This window comes from Dermochelys coriacea, chromosome 4, assembly GCF_009764565.3.
Source record: "Dermochelys coriacea isolate rDerCor1 chromosome 4, rDerCor1.pri.v4, whole genome shotgun sequence".
Taxonomy (NCBI): Eukaryota; Metazoa; Chordata; order Testudines; family Dermochelyidae; genus Dermochelys; species Dermochelys coriacea.
In genome coordinates, this window is record NC_050071.1 from 37,654,434 (window position 1) to 37,670,379 (window position 15,946).

Sequence of the window (15,946 nt, forward strand, 5' to 3'; positions counted from 1 at the left end):
GCTGCAAGAAAACAACAAAAATGGTTGAGGTTTGAAACTTGGTATGGAGACATATTACCCTTGTATGCCTTTAAAATAAAATTTTAATTTCGTAAAATAGAAAGTTATTAAAAAAGTTTTCCACCCAAACTTTTTTAAAATGGAAAATTGTTGTGTGTATTTAAAAAAAAATGAAAAATTTCACAGAAAAAGTGTCTGTCAAAAAACAAAAAGGTTTTGGGTTTTATTTTTTCTAACAAAAAGTCAGAATTTTCTGTAAAATAAATTCCCCATTTTCCAACAGCTGTCGTAATGAGTATTTGAAAATTATGAAGTGAAAAGGTGCAGTAGTTTTTCATTAAAATCAGTAGGCATGCATTTTCAGAGAGAAACTTTGTGCATCTGTGCACAGCTAGGTAAGTGCACACTTTTTCCAAACTGGTTTACTGACATTAAATGCTCCCAAATTCTAATGCTACTTTAAGATTTTCTTCAAACATCTCTTGTTTTAGAAGTCTCTTTCAATCTTAAAACTGAAGCCATGTTTGAAGAAAAGTCAGTAGTTTAAAAGTTATGAGCAGTTAATTTGGCAGATCCTGGGAACACTAACTCACATATCCAGATAATGGTATATATACACATGCACAGGAAATGCATACTTACTCTGGATTACTAATAGATACTAGCCAACTCTTCCTGGTGACTTTTAGTCTACAAGTGCACAGTTTACTTCTAGTAGTAAACTGTGCACTTGTAGACTAAAAGGCACCAGCAAAGGACATCAATTTTCCTATATCACTCAATTGCCTGTTAATAGAAGTGGGTGTCAGCATGAAGAATATAAGCAATTAGTGTATATGGTTAGTATATAGCTATCCTAAGTATATGTGGGCACCCAAATTAAGAGGCTCAGGTGCAGTACAGGTCAAAAAAAGAAAAGGAGTACTTGTGGCACCTTAGAGACTAACAAATTTATTTGAGCATAAGCTTTCGTGAGCTACAGCTCACTTCATCGGATGCATTCAGTACAGGTCAGTGATCTCCTGATTGATTAATATATATATTAATAATAAAATAATATAATTAATAATATATATAATATTAATATATATTAATTATATTAATTATATATATATATATATATATATATATATATATATATAATTTAATTTGCTAACAGATTCACATGATTATTTCCTTCTTGTAGTTTTCAACTGATCAGAGTTTTGGAAGGGACTACAAAATTGTACATTAAGGAAAAGTCAATAAGGCACAGCAGTTAATGTCCTAATAAAACATGTGCATCTTACATTAAAAGCCTCTTTTGGGTAATCAAGCCATGTTTACGGTAATCAAAGAATACCCTTCCGTGTTTATGTATAATGCATTAATAAAGTGTATGTTTGCATGGAGAACACTTGGAAACTAAGTTGATGTGACAAAACAACAATATCACCCCATGAATGAAGTGCTCACTTTAGAACTCACATGCATCACTGAGTACAGATTGCAGCAAGTCTCTTAATGGAGCCAATGACATGCCTCAACTCATAAGTAACTTTGTACTATTTTAGTAACCCTTATAAATCTCTGGAGAACATACATACATACCCATGAACACATTCTCTCTATGCCAGTTACAAATGAAATATTGATCATATTCAAATCAACTGGGAAGAGAAAACCTGAAGATTACACATGAAGTAATTTTTAGTGAATTGTGGTGGATTGAGAGGAAACTCAAGATTAACAAAAAGAAATAAACCAAAATTGCAAGTCAGTATTTTGAACTGAAAAAAGCCCCTAATACCACTACTAATATTAATTTGCCATTAATATTCAAAATAAGTTATCTTTTCCCCACTGATTTTTCCCCTTTTGCATTTCTTACACTTGCTGGGGTGGGCAAACAGCATCTACATGAAGAACTGATGTCTATGGAACTCTACTATCCGAGCACAATATAATGGTCTACTTTTGTTTAACTCACCTTATTATAGATAATACCAATAAGAAATGGTTATACAGGCAGGTTAAGATGCAGGGCAAAATACTGACATCCTTATTTAGTCCTCCATTCTTGGACAAAACTTCTGATTTCACTGAGAGTTTCCTGAATAAAGACTAAGTAACACCTGACCAAGGACCAATTGGTCCATGATCATGAAGAGCAACATTAGGTACAGCAACTCCCTGCAATTTTTCCTTATTATCACTTTATACCCCACCCCCTGTCAACTTTCTCTGAAAAGCTTTTCAGTTGGTCTCAAGAGACTTAAATTCTATTCCCAGCTCTGTCACAGCCTTGCTGTATGATCTGTAGCAAATCATTTCATCTCTCTTTTCCCTCTCACCCTTTGTCTGGTCTGTTTAGCCTGTAAACTTTTCTAGGAAGGGATTGTCTCTCACTATGTGTTTGCACCGTGTCTAGTACAACAGAGCCCCAATTTCAGCTGTGGGAGGTAGGTGTTACAATAGTACAAATAAATAATAGTTTTGCCTTCTTTACTCTATTCCTCTCTCAAATTTCTCTCCCCAATACCCCTTTATTTCCCATCCCCCAACATACACAAACTCCGGTTCCTAGCTTTTTAAGCTTATGCCTTTATCCTTTTGCTTCTCTAACTCCAGTCAAGTTTCCCAGCTTCTTTAATATAATGCAACCAACAGTCCCTTTTGCAGTATGGTTGACCTAGTTGGGAAACTATGTATTCTAGAGCTGACACTTCAAACAGGAAAAAATGCTAGACTTACAATAGAATACTCTGGAAATTGCCTCAGTTCAAATAAATGACTGAGTGTGTAACCTACCGGTCCTCCCAGTACTGGGTGTCATGTAAGTGATGTAAGTGATGGTGGGAGAGGGAACAGTGAAGAAGCTGGGCAGTCTGAATGCAGGGAAAGGATGGGGCAGGGCAGAGGGGTTACCAAGGTGGTTTAAAAAGGGAGGAAAAGGGAGAAAGTGGAAGGGAGAAAAGTTGAGGCAGAGAGAAGCACATGTGAAGGAGACAGATAAGTGCACTGAATCAGGCAGTGCTAATCTTCCAGAGAAACATTGGGTGGGTAAGAGGAATCTATTGGTTACTCAGAGTTAGTAAGGAAAAATATATATTTTTTCAATTTAAAATTTGTTTTAATGAATATTTTGGCATAACGAGGACTTTAAAGACAATTACAATTTTTAAAGTTTTCTCCTAATATTATTGCTTTGGGTTGCTTTCTAATCATATTGAGACACGTTACGGTGTGTGTCACATTCAAATATTGCTGCTTCTTAGGAGATTGTGGCACTCATGCTTTTCATTGCACTTGTGATATTGCAAAAAGCCTGGAATGACACCCATGCTGTCCTGTCTTTACAGAATTGTTGTCAGTTAATTTGCTTTCCTTATCACCCTAAGACTGACAGGATACCCTTCAGAAAATGCAAACACACTTCATGTCCTTCAGGGACTGATCAAAAGGCTTTTGAAATCAATGGGATTCCTTCCATTGCTTCAGTGGGCCTTGGATTGGACACTAAGTACCTGATATGATGGAACACAGCACTTTCCCATTGCTCCTCTGAGTCAGCAATGATAAATAGACAGTGCTAAAAACTAGGTTTAAAATCCTGATATCTATTTAATTGTAGCTACCTGACAGCACAAAGTTCCTGCTTACCTGTGTGGTAAAACTTTCCTGAAAATCCAAGGTTGAAGGTAAAATTTGCAACCTGAGTGCGCAGTAAATTTTGAGTCTCTAGTAATGCCTGAAATAAATAAGAAATTAACATGCATTTAGAAAAGTAAATATAAAATTTAGGAATGCTTCATATTAAAATTTGTGTCCACTGATGAGACATAAAATTAAAGGTCTTCTTTAAATATGTTCTGTGGTTTGTTGCTGGGGTCATTCTTTTTTTCTTTAGTATATTATTTTATATTATATATTTTAGTATATATTTGGGAATTTAAGAAGGTGAGGGACCAACATCACTGGCAAGAGTACCTAGCTTTGTAATTTAGAGTAACAGAAACAGGGCAAGATCCTACATCGACTTATACATGTTTTGATGTTTGGCAATATTGGAACTCAGGTCTCTAAACATAACAATATGCTAGCCAACTGAACCACCATAAATACTAAGTTTATATGTAAAACTTGAATAATGAAATTTGCTAAAACTCAAAATACAATAAAGGTATTGCTTGCCAGCCTGGGCATTAAAGGCTTTTGGTTTCTCTTACCTGTAAAAAATTGTTGCTTGTAGGCCAAATTTAGCCATGGTATACATAGACAACTCCCAGTGAAGTCAGTAGGGAGTTGTGTCCATTTACCTCATGGCTATGTTTTTATTATGTTCTTTTTTATCTTTTTAATAAAATTTTATGTTCCTAAAATGGGCAAGTCTGATTGCACTGGAGACAGAATAGCTTCTGCCATCTACTCCTACTGCCTCATCAGTGTGTCTCAAATCAATTCTGTGTACAACATTTGTAGAGGTAAAAGAGAAGTCTCTGCACACTTTTAGCCTTTGACCTCACTAACGAGACTGCCAAGCAGTGATGCTTCCAATGGTAGTTTTTACCACATGAATGTCTCTCCACTTGGGACTTGTCTGAGAACACCAAACATTTAACATCGGTCATACAACAGATACCAGCTGGATAACGCTTTCATGTCTACTAGCCTGGCCACTTTTGAATTGATGAAGAGCTCTAATTATTAGCAATCTTTTGAGTCCCTATCATGTTGCTCTTAAGAAATAGTCAAAAGGTATATTAACAAAGTTCATCGTAGTCAGATATTTATATTCTTCCACTGTCAAAGAAAGAGGCAGGCAGTAGCCTACAGGTATTTAAACACCAGCTAATACCTCCTTTCATGGCATGGACATCTGGTCACTAATCATTAAATTCATCAGTTACAGGAAAATGCTTTGCCCAGTTGTCTCCGTGTTTGAAAGCTAAAAAGCATTTCTGACCACAGACTAGCTATGGAACATATATGAAATTAACATGCATCTTAGCAGCTGAAGTCTGTGTTTATGATAATAGACAACTAACTAAATGTACGTGATTTGGGATGTACACTGGGCTTCCACACAACCTAAGAGACAGCAAGTTTTTATTTTCCTTTATTTTTAAAAGTAAATATATACAGAGTTTTAAGGTAGAGGTAACAAGAAGTTTAAGAACCGTTATCCCAGGAAATAAATTAGTGAGGGGCAATAACAAGTGAAATCTAACTGCAGTAAACTGTGTGCCTTAGCACTGAATATTAAGAGATCACTATTGCCTCCAGCCTATCTAGTTATACATTTATTAACTAGATTATTTCCTTTTTGCGACCTCCATCATAGTACATCAGTGCTTGATCCACACATTGTAGTATGACATTATGTTTTATGAGACCAAATACAAAAGGAACTGTTAGACAAATATAACAATTATGTTCCAGTATACTACAATTATAAAATGAAGATGGTCAGCATCAGAAATACTCATTGGGTCAGAGCTTCAGTGGTTGAAAATTGTTGTAGCTCCATTTAAGTCAACGGAGCTATGCAGAATGCCACCAGTTTAGAATCTGGGCCATTATTTTTAGAAACATAGTTTTCCAATATATGCAGTGCTTCTTGCAATTCAGACTGGTGCACTGAGCAAAATCAATGTGGTTTGTCTTTGTGGATGAAAGATGCTGAAGTATTATCAGTTAAAACATGGTATACCAAGATATCTTATTTTTTCCTTTCCAACCCCCCTTGCAATGTTATTTTGTAAGATCCTATTTTGTAAGATCACAAAAAGGGGAAGGGGGAAAAAAGCAAGAAGAAGAAACAACATTCCATCCAAGTAAGGTCTCATTAGAAGAGCAGAACAAGGATTAAGTTGTAAATCCTATAAACAATGATCATGTGATTTTTTTCAGTCTAAAGGGTAAATCTGTCACTCAGTGTTTTTTGCTGGGCACCAACGATCTTTTTTTTTTTGGTCATTTCAGTATAAAGCATGTCACATATTCATTTATCTGCAAATTAATTTCATTTTTTATTGTCTCATTGTATATTAACATTAAAGAGACACTATCAGATAGGTGAATCCTTACATTTGACCAAACGTTGTATTGTTTGTAAGTATGGGGAATGTCTTACACAGATCTCAGTATCTATCTAGAAAACAAAACAAAAAAATATCAATCCTGCCTTGAGAATAATTGAACCCTTTCCCTATTTTTAATAATTACTTCTTCAATCAAGATTCTCATTGACTGGCTTCAGCAATAATTTTGCTTCAGCTGGCTTCAGCAATAATTTTGCTAGGTAAATAATAAACTTTGTTGTGCTTTGTAGACACAGTCCATAATAATAGGGAGTACAGATCTGCACCACACTGGGAGAGCAGCAGGTGGCATTCAGAATGCCTCCTGGGTGCACACAGACTGCTGCATGCCTGCTCTTTTAAGGAATTTAAACTTTTTACCACCTGCATAGGGGGCCAGCTCTGCTGCATGCATAGGGTTGCCAACTTTCTAATTGAACAAAACTGAATATCCTTGCCCCACTCCTGCCCCTTTTCCAAGGCCCTGACCCGCCCCTTCTCCAAGGCCTTGCCCTCCACTCACTCCATCCCCCCTCCCTCTGCCACTCGCTGTCCCCCACCCTCAATCTTTTTACCAGGCTGGGACAGGGGGTTGGGGTAGAGGAGGGGTGGGGCCAGAAATTAGAGGTTCAGGATGTGGGAGGGGGCTCTGGGTTGGGGAAGAACTGTGGGATCTGGGGGTAAGGCCTGGGATGAAGGGTTTGAGGTGCAGGACGGGGCTCCAGGCTGGGGGATGGAGCCGAGGAGTTCGGAGTGTGGGAGGGGGCTCTGGTCTGAGGCAGGGGGTTGGGGCACGGAAGGGAGTGAGGGCTCCAGGCAGCACTTCCTTCTGGGGACTCCCCTGATGCAGCGACATGTCCCTCGGCTCCTAGGCATCAGGGAGGCCAGGCGGCTCCTCATGCAGGCACCATCTCTGTAGCTCCCGTTGTCTGTGGTTCCCGGACAATGGGAGCTGCGGAGCTGGTGCTCGGGGTGAGGGCAACATGCAGAGCCCCCATGGCTGTCCCTCTACGGAGCCAGAAGGACATGCCACTGCTTCTGAGAGCTGCATGGAACCAGATAGGGAGCCTGCCAACCCCGCACCAACCGGCCAATGGCCTGGTCAGCACAGTCAAAAACTGGACACCTGGCAACCCTATGCCTGCAAGGAACCATGGTCCACTCTTCCCTGCTCCCTTTATAGCACTGTGTGACTCAGCAGATCAGGAATGGTGCAGTCCCTACATCACCTGAGAGCAAGGATTGGTCCTTATGCAGGCTTTACAAGAGGGGTAGCCTTCTTATGCCCTCCTCACCCACTGCACAGCCACATAAAGACCATGCAGAATTTGGCCAGGAAGAAGGACAGCAGGAGTTTAAAAATGGGAATTTTACCTAATTCAGAACCAAATCTGGAGTCCTACATAGGACCCTCATTGTACATCCTCCTCTGAACAGGATAATTTTCCCCAAACCCTGCTGCTTTGAATTCAGTCATTCTCCACAAGATTATCTGTCCATATGAAATCAGGCTTCCTTACTCCCACCTCTACTCTCAGCAGTGTCCCACTGTTTTCTGGTTTTATTCTCAGAGGAGGCATTCCCACCATCAGAGGCTAGAGAAACCTCCCCCTCCTCTGTGGACAAGCTCATCAGGTTCCTGATCTCCCTCACTCAACTTCAAAATCAGCACCTCACTTCTTATATCTGTCATCAGCATTGAGTTCACTATTCACGTTATGTAGATTCCTCTGCAAACACTTATTTCCCCACGGCTCAGCTGAACACTTCTTCACTTTCCAACAATATCTGTGAAGCCCCCTCTTGCCAACATCAGTCGTTTACATCTGCCTCCTCAATATGCATCCCCTCTATCACCTTCTCTTCTTCATTCCACTCAGGTTCAGCATCTTCTGCTGTCCTTTGCCTTTACTCTGCTCTGCCCCAGCAGATTAGCAGAGACCCCATATGTAGAAAGACTGTAAGACTTTGCCCACAACTTCCACACAAGTAGAAGTCCACACTCAGAGAAAACTGATCAACTCGTATGGTGCTTAGGTGACTACTCTTCTGTCTTGGAGGCTAGATCCAAAAGAAATTTAGATACCTAACTGCCACTTGATGCACCTAAATCCAAAATTTAGATACTGCTCTGCTGCCACTTAAACCTGTAGGTGGCTAAATTTCTTCCAGAAAGCCAGGACCCTAGCTCACCCCTAGGCCCTGGGGGGATTCTCAGGCAGGTATTCCCCCACCTAGCTTGATAGGGGTTCAATCCCACAGATGTTCTCAGAGCATGCCTAAGTCACATAGAACACAGTGCCACAGCACCCTCCCCCCACAAGTCATTAGAGCACTCACCTATGATGTGGGAGACATGGGTTCAAATCCCCACACTACCTGATTTGAAACAGAGACTTGAAATGAAGTCTCTGACCTCAAAACCATAACTACTAGATCAGATGTAGGCAAACTATATCCTGTGGGCCACACCCAGCCCCTGGGACCTTCCTGCCCAGCTCTTGAGCTCCCAGCCAGGGAGGCTAGGCCCCAGCCCTGCAGGGAATGCTCTGGTCTGCCCACCTCCCAGGCTTTCTAATAAGCCAGTCCTGCTGCTCTGAGCGGCGTGGTAAAGTGCTGGGAAGGTTGGATAAAGAGCAGGGGATCCTGGGGGGCAGTCAGGAGACAGAGAGCAGGGGGTGGAGTGGGATAGCGGGGAGTCCAGAGCAGTGGTCAGGGGACAGGGAGCAGTGTGTGGTTAGATGGGGTGGAGGTTTGGGAAGGGGGCAGTCAGGGTATGGGGAAGAGGGGGCACTGGATTGGCATGGGAGTCCTGGGGGGCCCGTCAGGGGGCAGGGTGTGGATAGAGTTTCGGGACAGTCAGGGGATGGGGGGGGTCCCACATGGGGGCAATGAGGGGACAAGAAGTAGGGGGGTTGGATGGGTTGGGGGCTCTGAGGGGGGCAGTCAGGGAGCAGAAAGTGGGAGGGGGCAGGGGCCAGGCTGCTTGGGGAGGCACAGCCTTCCCTACCTGGCCCTCCATACTGTTTCACAACCACGATGCGGCCCTCAGGCCAAAAAATTTGTCCAAGTCAGGGTTCCCTCCCCATTCTGAACTCTAGGATACAGATGTGGGGACCCTCATGAAAGACCCCCTAAGCTTCTTTCTACCAGCTTAGGTTTAAAACTTCCCCGAGGCATAAATCCTTCATTGTCCTTGGATAAGTAGTGCTGCCACCAGCAAGTGAGTTAGACAAAGATTCAGGAAAAGGACCACTTGGAGTTCCTGTTTCCCAAAAATATTCTCCCAAGCCCCTTCACCCCCTTTCCTGGGGAGTCTTGAGAATAATCTACCAACCAGATAGGTAAACAAGGTGAGCACAATCCAGACCCTTGGGTTTTTAGGACACTAAAACCCAATCAGATTCTTAAAAAATAGAACTGTATTATAAAGAAAAAAAGGTAAAAGAAGCACCTCTGTAAAATCAGGATGGAAGCTAATTTTACAGGGTAATAAGACTTAAAACACAGAGGATTCCCCCAGGCAAAACTTCAAGTTACAAAAGTTGACTTGAACTTTTTGTTAACAGTTACAAAAAACAGGGATAAATCTCCCTCTTAACACAGGGAAAATTCACAAGCTAAAACAAAAGATAATCTAACACATTCTTTGCTATTACTTACTATTTCTGTAATATTAGATGTATCATTTCAGTAGGAGCTGGATTACTTGCTTGGTCTCTCTGTCTCAGAGAGCACACACAGCACAAAAACAAAGCCTTCTCCCCCACCCCAGATTTGAAAGCATCTTCTTTCCCCATTTGTCCTTCTGGTCAGGTGCCAACTAGGTTAATTGAACTGATTAACCCCTTACAGGTAAGGGGATTCTGTACCTTTGGCCAAGAAGGATTTTATATTACTGCATACATAAAGGTTGTTACCCTTCCCTTTATATTTATGAGCCCACCCCTGTACTAGATATATTGCTCTTAATCTCTCCTGTTCAAGATGTTCCAGTTTGTATATAATTCTTAAATGGTCATCAGCAGTGGGACTAGAACCTGGGTCTCCTAGATGAGTGCCTTAACTTTTAGATTGTAAAAGTCACTTGCATGCTCTCTCTAGCCTAATGAATATATAAATATTTTATTCAAAGTGAAACAACTGCAATAGGAGAAACTGAGGGAAATCCACCCCTTGATACTCCATAGCTTAATGGTTAGGGCACTCCCCTGAAAGAAGGGAAACATAAGTTTAAGTCCCTAGTGAAAATCAGGAAGAGTTAGGATTGGAACCCCTATATCCTAGATAAGAGCTTTAACACTGGGACACTAGGCAGGGCCACATATCTCATTGTTCCTGTGAGACAGGGCATTGTTCTTGTGAGTTAGGTATTGCAATGCAGAGTCTATATCCCTTTGTGGGTCTAGTCATAGATCGATGGTCGTATCTTTGGCCAGAGTATTTATGGGCCTCTTCATTTTTGCTTATTATGTTATCTTAAAAAAAATCCATGTTAATTCTGAGTAAGGATTGCTGAATGGGACCATTAGCATAGAGTAACTATTTAGATATGGTGACCCACTTAAAAAAACCTGCAGATTCTATGGTAGATTCTAAGGCAATAATTGAACTAATGCCATTTTTTTCTGAATAAGTAAATTAAGTAAATCTAATAAAATAATAACTTTACAAGGAAAGAACCACAAAGCATATTTAAGTTTGATGAAACGTGCATGACCTCATGCCAGGCTAAATGCATTTTAAAAAAAAATAATGAACGTGTTTCTTTTAAATAGGGCACTTAAATTAAGTGGAATCTTTGAAGAATTTTGGGTTTCATTTTATTACTTAATTGTCAGTAAGTCTACTTCTCTCTATGACATCCATAAGATAAATCTTTTTTCTTTATATTACATTTACACTCAGCAGTATTTTACATTAATCCATGTAATTACTTTTTGTATGTTTGAGTTGCTTTGTCTTTATTTTTCATAATTGGTGCATCTATTAAGCAGGAATGATATTTTCCCATAGTGTCTTTGTTAATTACAGCTGTATCCTTCATTTGCATAATAAACTTTTTGGGGAAATTTTTGCAGTAACATTTCATGGCTAATAGGAAGCAATTTGCTTTCCTTTATGAAGTACATTAAAACTTCATGCCCTAGACATCATTGACAGTAAAAATTTGATACTGCTCAAATTTAATGCACAAAGACATTTTGCTCTGCCGTATTAGGTTTTATTTATGTGCTATGTTCTGGATTGTTAGCTGCTAATGAGACTTCAGCTCTTTTTGTTCTATGGCCTGAACACTAGCCTCATTTTAATGAGTTCATTATTTGCTGTCTTCTGAATGGAAGGCAACAAATTTTCTTTTTAATTAAAGGTCAAAACACCTCTGGCTAAGAAAAGTGAAGAGGTTAGCAAACCCTTAGAGAAACTAAAGGAATGGCTTTTTCTGATATCTACTCCAAGGAGAGACAGATCAGATTGGGGTGGGAGGTGTTTCTCTGGAGACCAAAGTTCTAACTTTAAGCTAAGTGATAACAACATTAAAACACAGTTGCTAGAGTTTCCTAATCATTGTAAAAAACAACAATCCCCCCAAAAACAAAAACAAACCCCCAAAAGTCAGCTAAAGTAATTAAAGAGGCTTTACTCAGAACCCAGATGTCTGCATGGATCAATGCCACTGCTAAAGTATGATCGGCTGTTTGAATGAGGAATGATTTATACATTGCTGAAGACAGGTGCCAGATTAATTGAGCTGCAAAAACCAGTCTCATATTTCTTATCAGTGAAAGCGAGTTGCCATCAATATTTTTGGTGCTGTTTCTAGTGAGACAGAGAACTGTATGATGTGGTTCGTGAACATTTCTTTTTTTGTGAACATTCTATGCATATTCATGTGAAATTAAAATGGTAGCTTTAGGCAGTCTAAGTAATAAGACAGGTATTCATTTGTATAGCACTTTGTGTTTAAAATGATGTACAATGATTAGCTATTTACGGCAAGATTTGCTACCTTAACTCATGTTGAGTAAAAAAAAAAAAAAGAGTACTTTTGCGTTCACCTGCATATCTACCAATGTGATATATGCCATCATGTGCCAGTAATGCCCCTCTGCCATGTACATTGGTCAAACTGGACAGTCTCTACGTAAAAGAATGAATGGACACAAATCAGACGTGAAGAATTATAACATTCAAAAATCAGTCGGAGAACACTTCAATCTCTCCGGTCACACGATTACAGACCTGAGAGTGGCTATCCTTCAACAAAAAAAATTCAAAAATAGACTCCAAGAAGAGACTGCTGAATTGGAATTAATTTGCAAACTGGATACAATTAACTTAGGCTTGAATAGAGACTGGGAGTGGATGAGTCATTACATAAAGTAAAACTATTTCCCCATGTTATTTCTCCCTCCACCCCACCCCACCCCCCACTGTTCCTCAGACGTTCTTGTTAACTGCTGGAAATGTCCCACCTTGATTATCACCACAAAAGGTTTTCCTCCTTCCCCCCCTCTTTCCTGCTGGTAATAGCTCATCTTAAGTGATCACTCTCCTTACAGTGTGTATGATAAAACCCTTTGTTTCATGTTCTCTGTGTGTGTATATAAATCTCCCCACTGTATTTTCCAAGGAATGCATCTGATGAAGTGAGCTGTAGCTCACGAAAGCTTATGCTCAAATAAATTTGTTAGTCTCTAAGGTGCCACAAGTCCTCCTTTTCTTTTTGCGAATACAGATTAACACGGCTGCTACTCTGAACCATGTTGAGTAGTATTTTACTTCACAAGACATTCCACTGGAAACATAAGACTACTTATAGTAAGGTACTCCTCCTAAGTAAGGGGATCACAATCTGGTCCTTAATTGGTTAACAGAGAAAGAGAGGTAACAGAGGATTGTCTGAGGAAAGTATGGCTTACTTACTTCTTAACACATTTGTGAAAGGCTCACCCTTTGGTGACAGGATCACAGTCAACCACTGCTGGGTTCCTATGCTGGGAATAAAACAATTTTTTCTTAATGTCTCTTTCTTTACATGAGGCAGCACCTGCAGTAGGCTAACCCTGCAACAAGCAAGTCACTGGCAACAAATCAAAATAAATGCTCAGCATCAGGCCTACCTTCCCCTAGGGAGGCTCTGGCTGGTAGTAGTCTCTCAAGCAGCTTCTGAGCCCAGCCAGGCTTCTTTCCTGGAGTCAGAGCTGGATGTCTGCTCTCCCCCCCTGCAACCCCCCTAGTATGCTGGGCTGTTCCCTTTTAACCCCTTCCTCCAAGCCTGGCACCTATTGAGTTTAGGGGTAGGAGGGAGAGGGGGCAGGGCCCACACCTGACACCTACTGCAGGTGTAGCAGGGTCAGACTGAGCTCACAGCTGTGATGCTGGGAGTACCTTTAAAGAAGAGTTCTGTGTGGCTTGAAACCTTGTCTCTCTCAACAATAGAAGCTGGTCTAATAAAAGATATTACCTCACTCACTATGTCTCTCTGAGTTCACAGCAGCTTGTTAACCTTTTCCTGGGCAAAGTGGGATTTGTATGCCACATCACAAAAATACCGAAAGATATGGGGGGAAAGGAGGTATTTCTGCTCTCCAAACTATCTCTGATTTGCTACTACCATCCTACAATTTCCACATCATCATCCTAGAAAATGGCCCTTATTTGAAAAAATGTTCCAATATCTGACAAATAAGGGCTAAGTGACTAAAGCTGTGGTACCTTTCATGGCCATATCATGATTTAAAAGTGATATGACAGAGTGTTGCAAACATACAGTAGCCTTCCCAATGCTCAGTGTCATAATTCATGGTGGAGGAGATCCTTGTACAGACTAGCAATTCTGTTATTACCAGTTTCTCTTCCTTTTACATATTTTATCTCCCAACACTCACCACTGTCTAATGAAATCATGCCTTGTACCTGGTACTTTGTACTTCCATATGTACTTCCAGTTTTCTGATCCTCCCTTGTTCTCACTTGCTACCAATATTCTTCCAAAAAAGCTCTCACCTAGTTAGAAGGGTGGTTCTTTAACATCTGCCATTAATGCTTTGCAATAATATACCACAGAGGTTCCCAAGCTGTGGTCCACGGAATGCTTGCTAGAGGTCTGTGGAATGCTGACTGGTCACATAGTGCTGTCTCTCCTCCTCCTTAGTAGCTGCTAATTTGCAGAAGAAAGCTAAAAATACAGTAAAATATTTCCCAGTGTTTCTTTTCCATGTAAGCAACTTTTGTAGTTGTTACAGGGATGTGCATTGAACATGAAAGGGTGGCCTGTAAGGACAGGAGGTGAATCCCAGTTCCATCCCTCTCTGGTCTATGCAGTGGAAAAGCCCAACAACTCCTGATATAGCTTAAGTACTTAACCAAGTATCAGACTCACAGACAGGAAAATTAAGCAAAGAAATTAAACGGTCTAACACTACAGAAAGAGTCAGTGTTTGCAGTCCTATGTTTGGACCAGTAGGCCTGCTCACTTTCTTAAAAAGAAGGACAATCCATTCTATTTTAAAGTCCTGTAAAGGTCCTCACAAAAACAGATGAGGGGTTAGATCCTGACCCCACTGAAGTCAGTGGAAGTTTTACCATTTATTTCAATGGGCCCACTTGAGAAAGACAACAAGAGTGTAATACAATGCTTCATTCCCTCCTGCTGGAAGGCATACTTGGTTCAGCCTATTACCATTTTGATCATAAAACATCCCCTACAGTATTGGCTACCAGATGGCATGGGCCAGTTTGGCCAGAAAATATAAATTCCATCCCTTCTTGCACATGATTCTGTACTTTGGGGCAACCTGTTGTTGAAAATTGACAAGAAACCATTAAGGTGGAGAGAATGCCTCCATAGACAGAAATTTGGATCATCAACATGGCTGACCAGGCAGCTAAAGATCATGGTAATGCTTCAGAAAGGTGGACCTCAGACAAATTAGAAAAGATTTTGTCTGGCTTTTTAGAAACCTTTGATTAATTCCTAGCAGAGGAAAACTGAGATGTCACTCTCCTTTTCTCCCTCTGCCCTCCCTCCCGCCCCCGATTCATTCCTTTCCTTTTCTTTCTTCACATTTCTTTGCTTTTTGTTCTTTTGTCATTTTCTAATCTCCCCTTATTTTGGTTAAAAAAATTAAATACAATATAAATAAAAAGAAACTTTTTGACACCACCGTGTATGGATTGGCTTGGAGCCAATATCATATTATTGAGTTATGAGCCAGATTTTTAAAGGTATTTAGGCATCTGTAGATAGGTTCCTAGTGGGATTTTCAAAAGTGCTTAAATAGTTAGGTGCTTATATGGCATTGAAATCAATCAGCATCTTTAATCTCCTCTATATCTTTGAAAATCTGGCCCTTTGCAACAATTGCACAATTGGAAAACCCACCCTATATGCTAGAATCAACAAGATTTTGTCTTTTTCCATAAAACTGAGTTTGAATGTACATCATCTGTTTTTATTAGCATGTTTATGCCAAAACAATCATTGATGATTTAATATCTCTTATTATATAATGACATAAGTAATTTTCCAAGAATACAATGCAGTGAAGTAAAACTCTTCCATACAGGTAGCTGTTGCGAAGAATAATAAAACAGATGAGTCACAATAAAAAAAATGGTGATCACCAAAAATCATGGCAGGAAAGAAGGGCGACATTATTCTGGGGCGGGGGTAGGAGGAGGAGGAAATTGAGCACTGGGGCAACTCCGATTGTTCTCTAGGCAAATGACCTATAGGAAGGCAGGCCAAATTTTACACTGATTTATAGACTTAGGCAATAGATCATTATGTTATCTAATATTATGAACACCCAAGGAATCCTGCAAATATAGAGGAAATGATATCTAAGGCAATGGAAAAGTATTTTAAGACCCACCAC

The 15,946-nt window shown here is 40.1% G+C and overlaps 1 protein-coding gene across 6 annotated transcripts in view; it reads right to left on the bottom strand.

The window, feature by feature from the left end:
- LOC119854603 (bifunctional heparan sulfate N-deacetylase/N-sulfotransferase 4) overlaps positions 1–15,946 on the bottom strand; it is a 253,325-nt gene that overhangs the window by 117,347 nt on the left and 120,032 nt on the right. For all 6 annotated transcript variants that reach the window (XM_043513137.1, XM_043513136.1, XM_043513138.1 and 3 more), the window contains exon 4: positions 3,643–3,730. In XM_043513137.1, the coding sequence (XP_043369072.1) occupies positions 3,643–3,730 (88 nt within the window). The remainder of the gene's footprint in view (positions 1–3,642; positions 3,731–15,946) is intronic.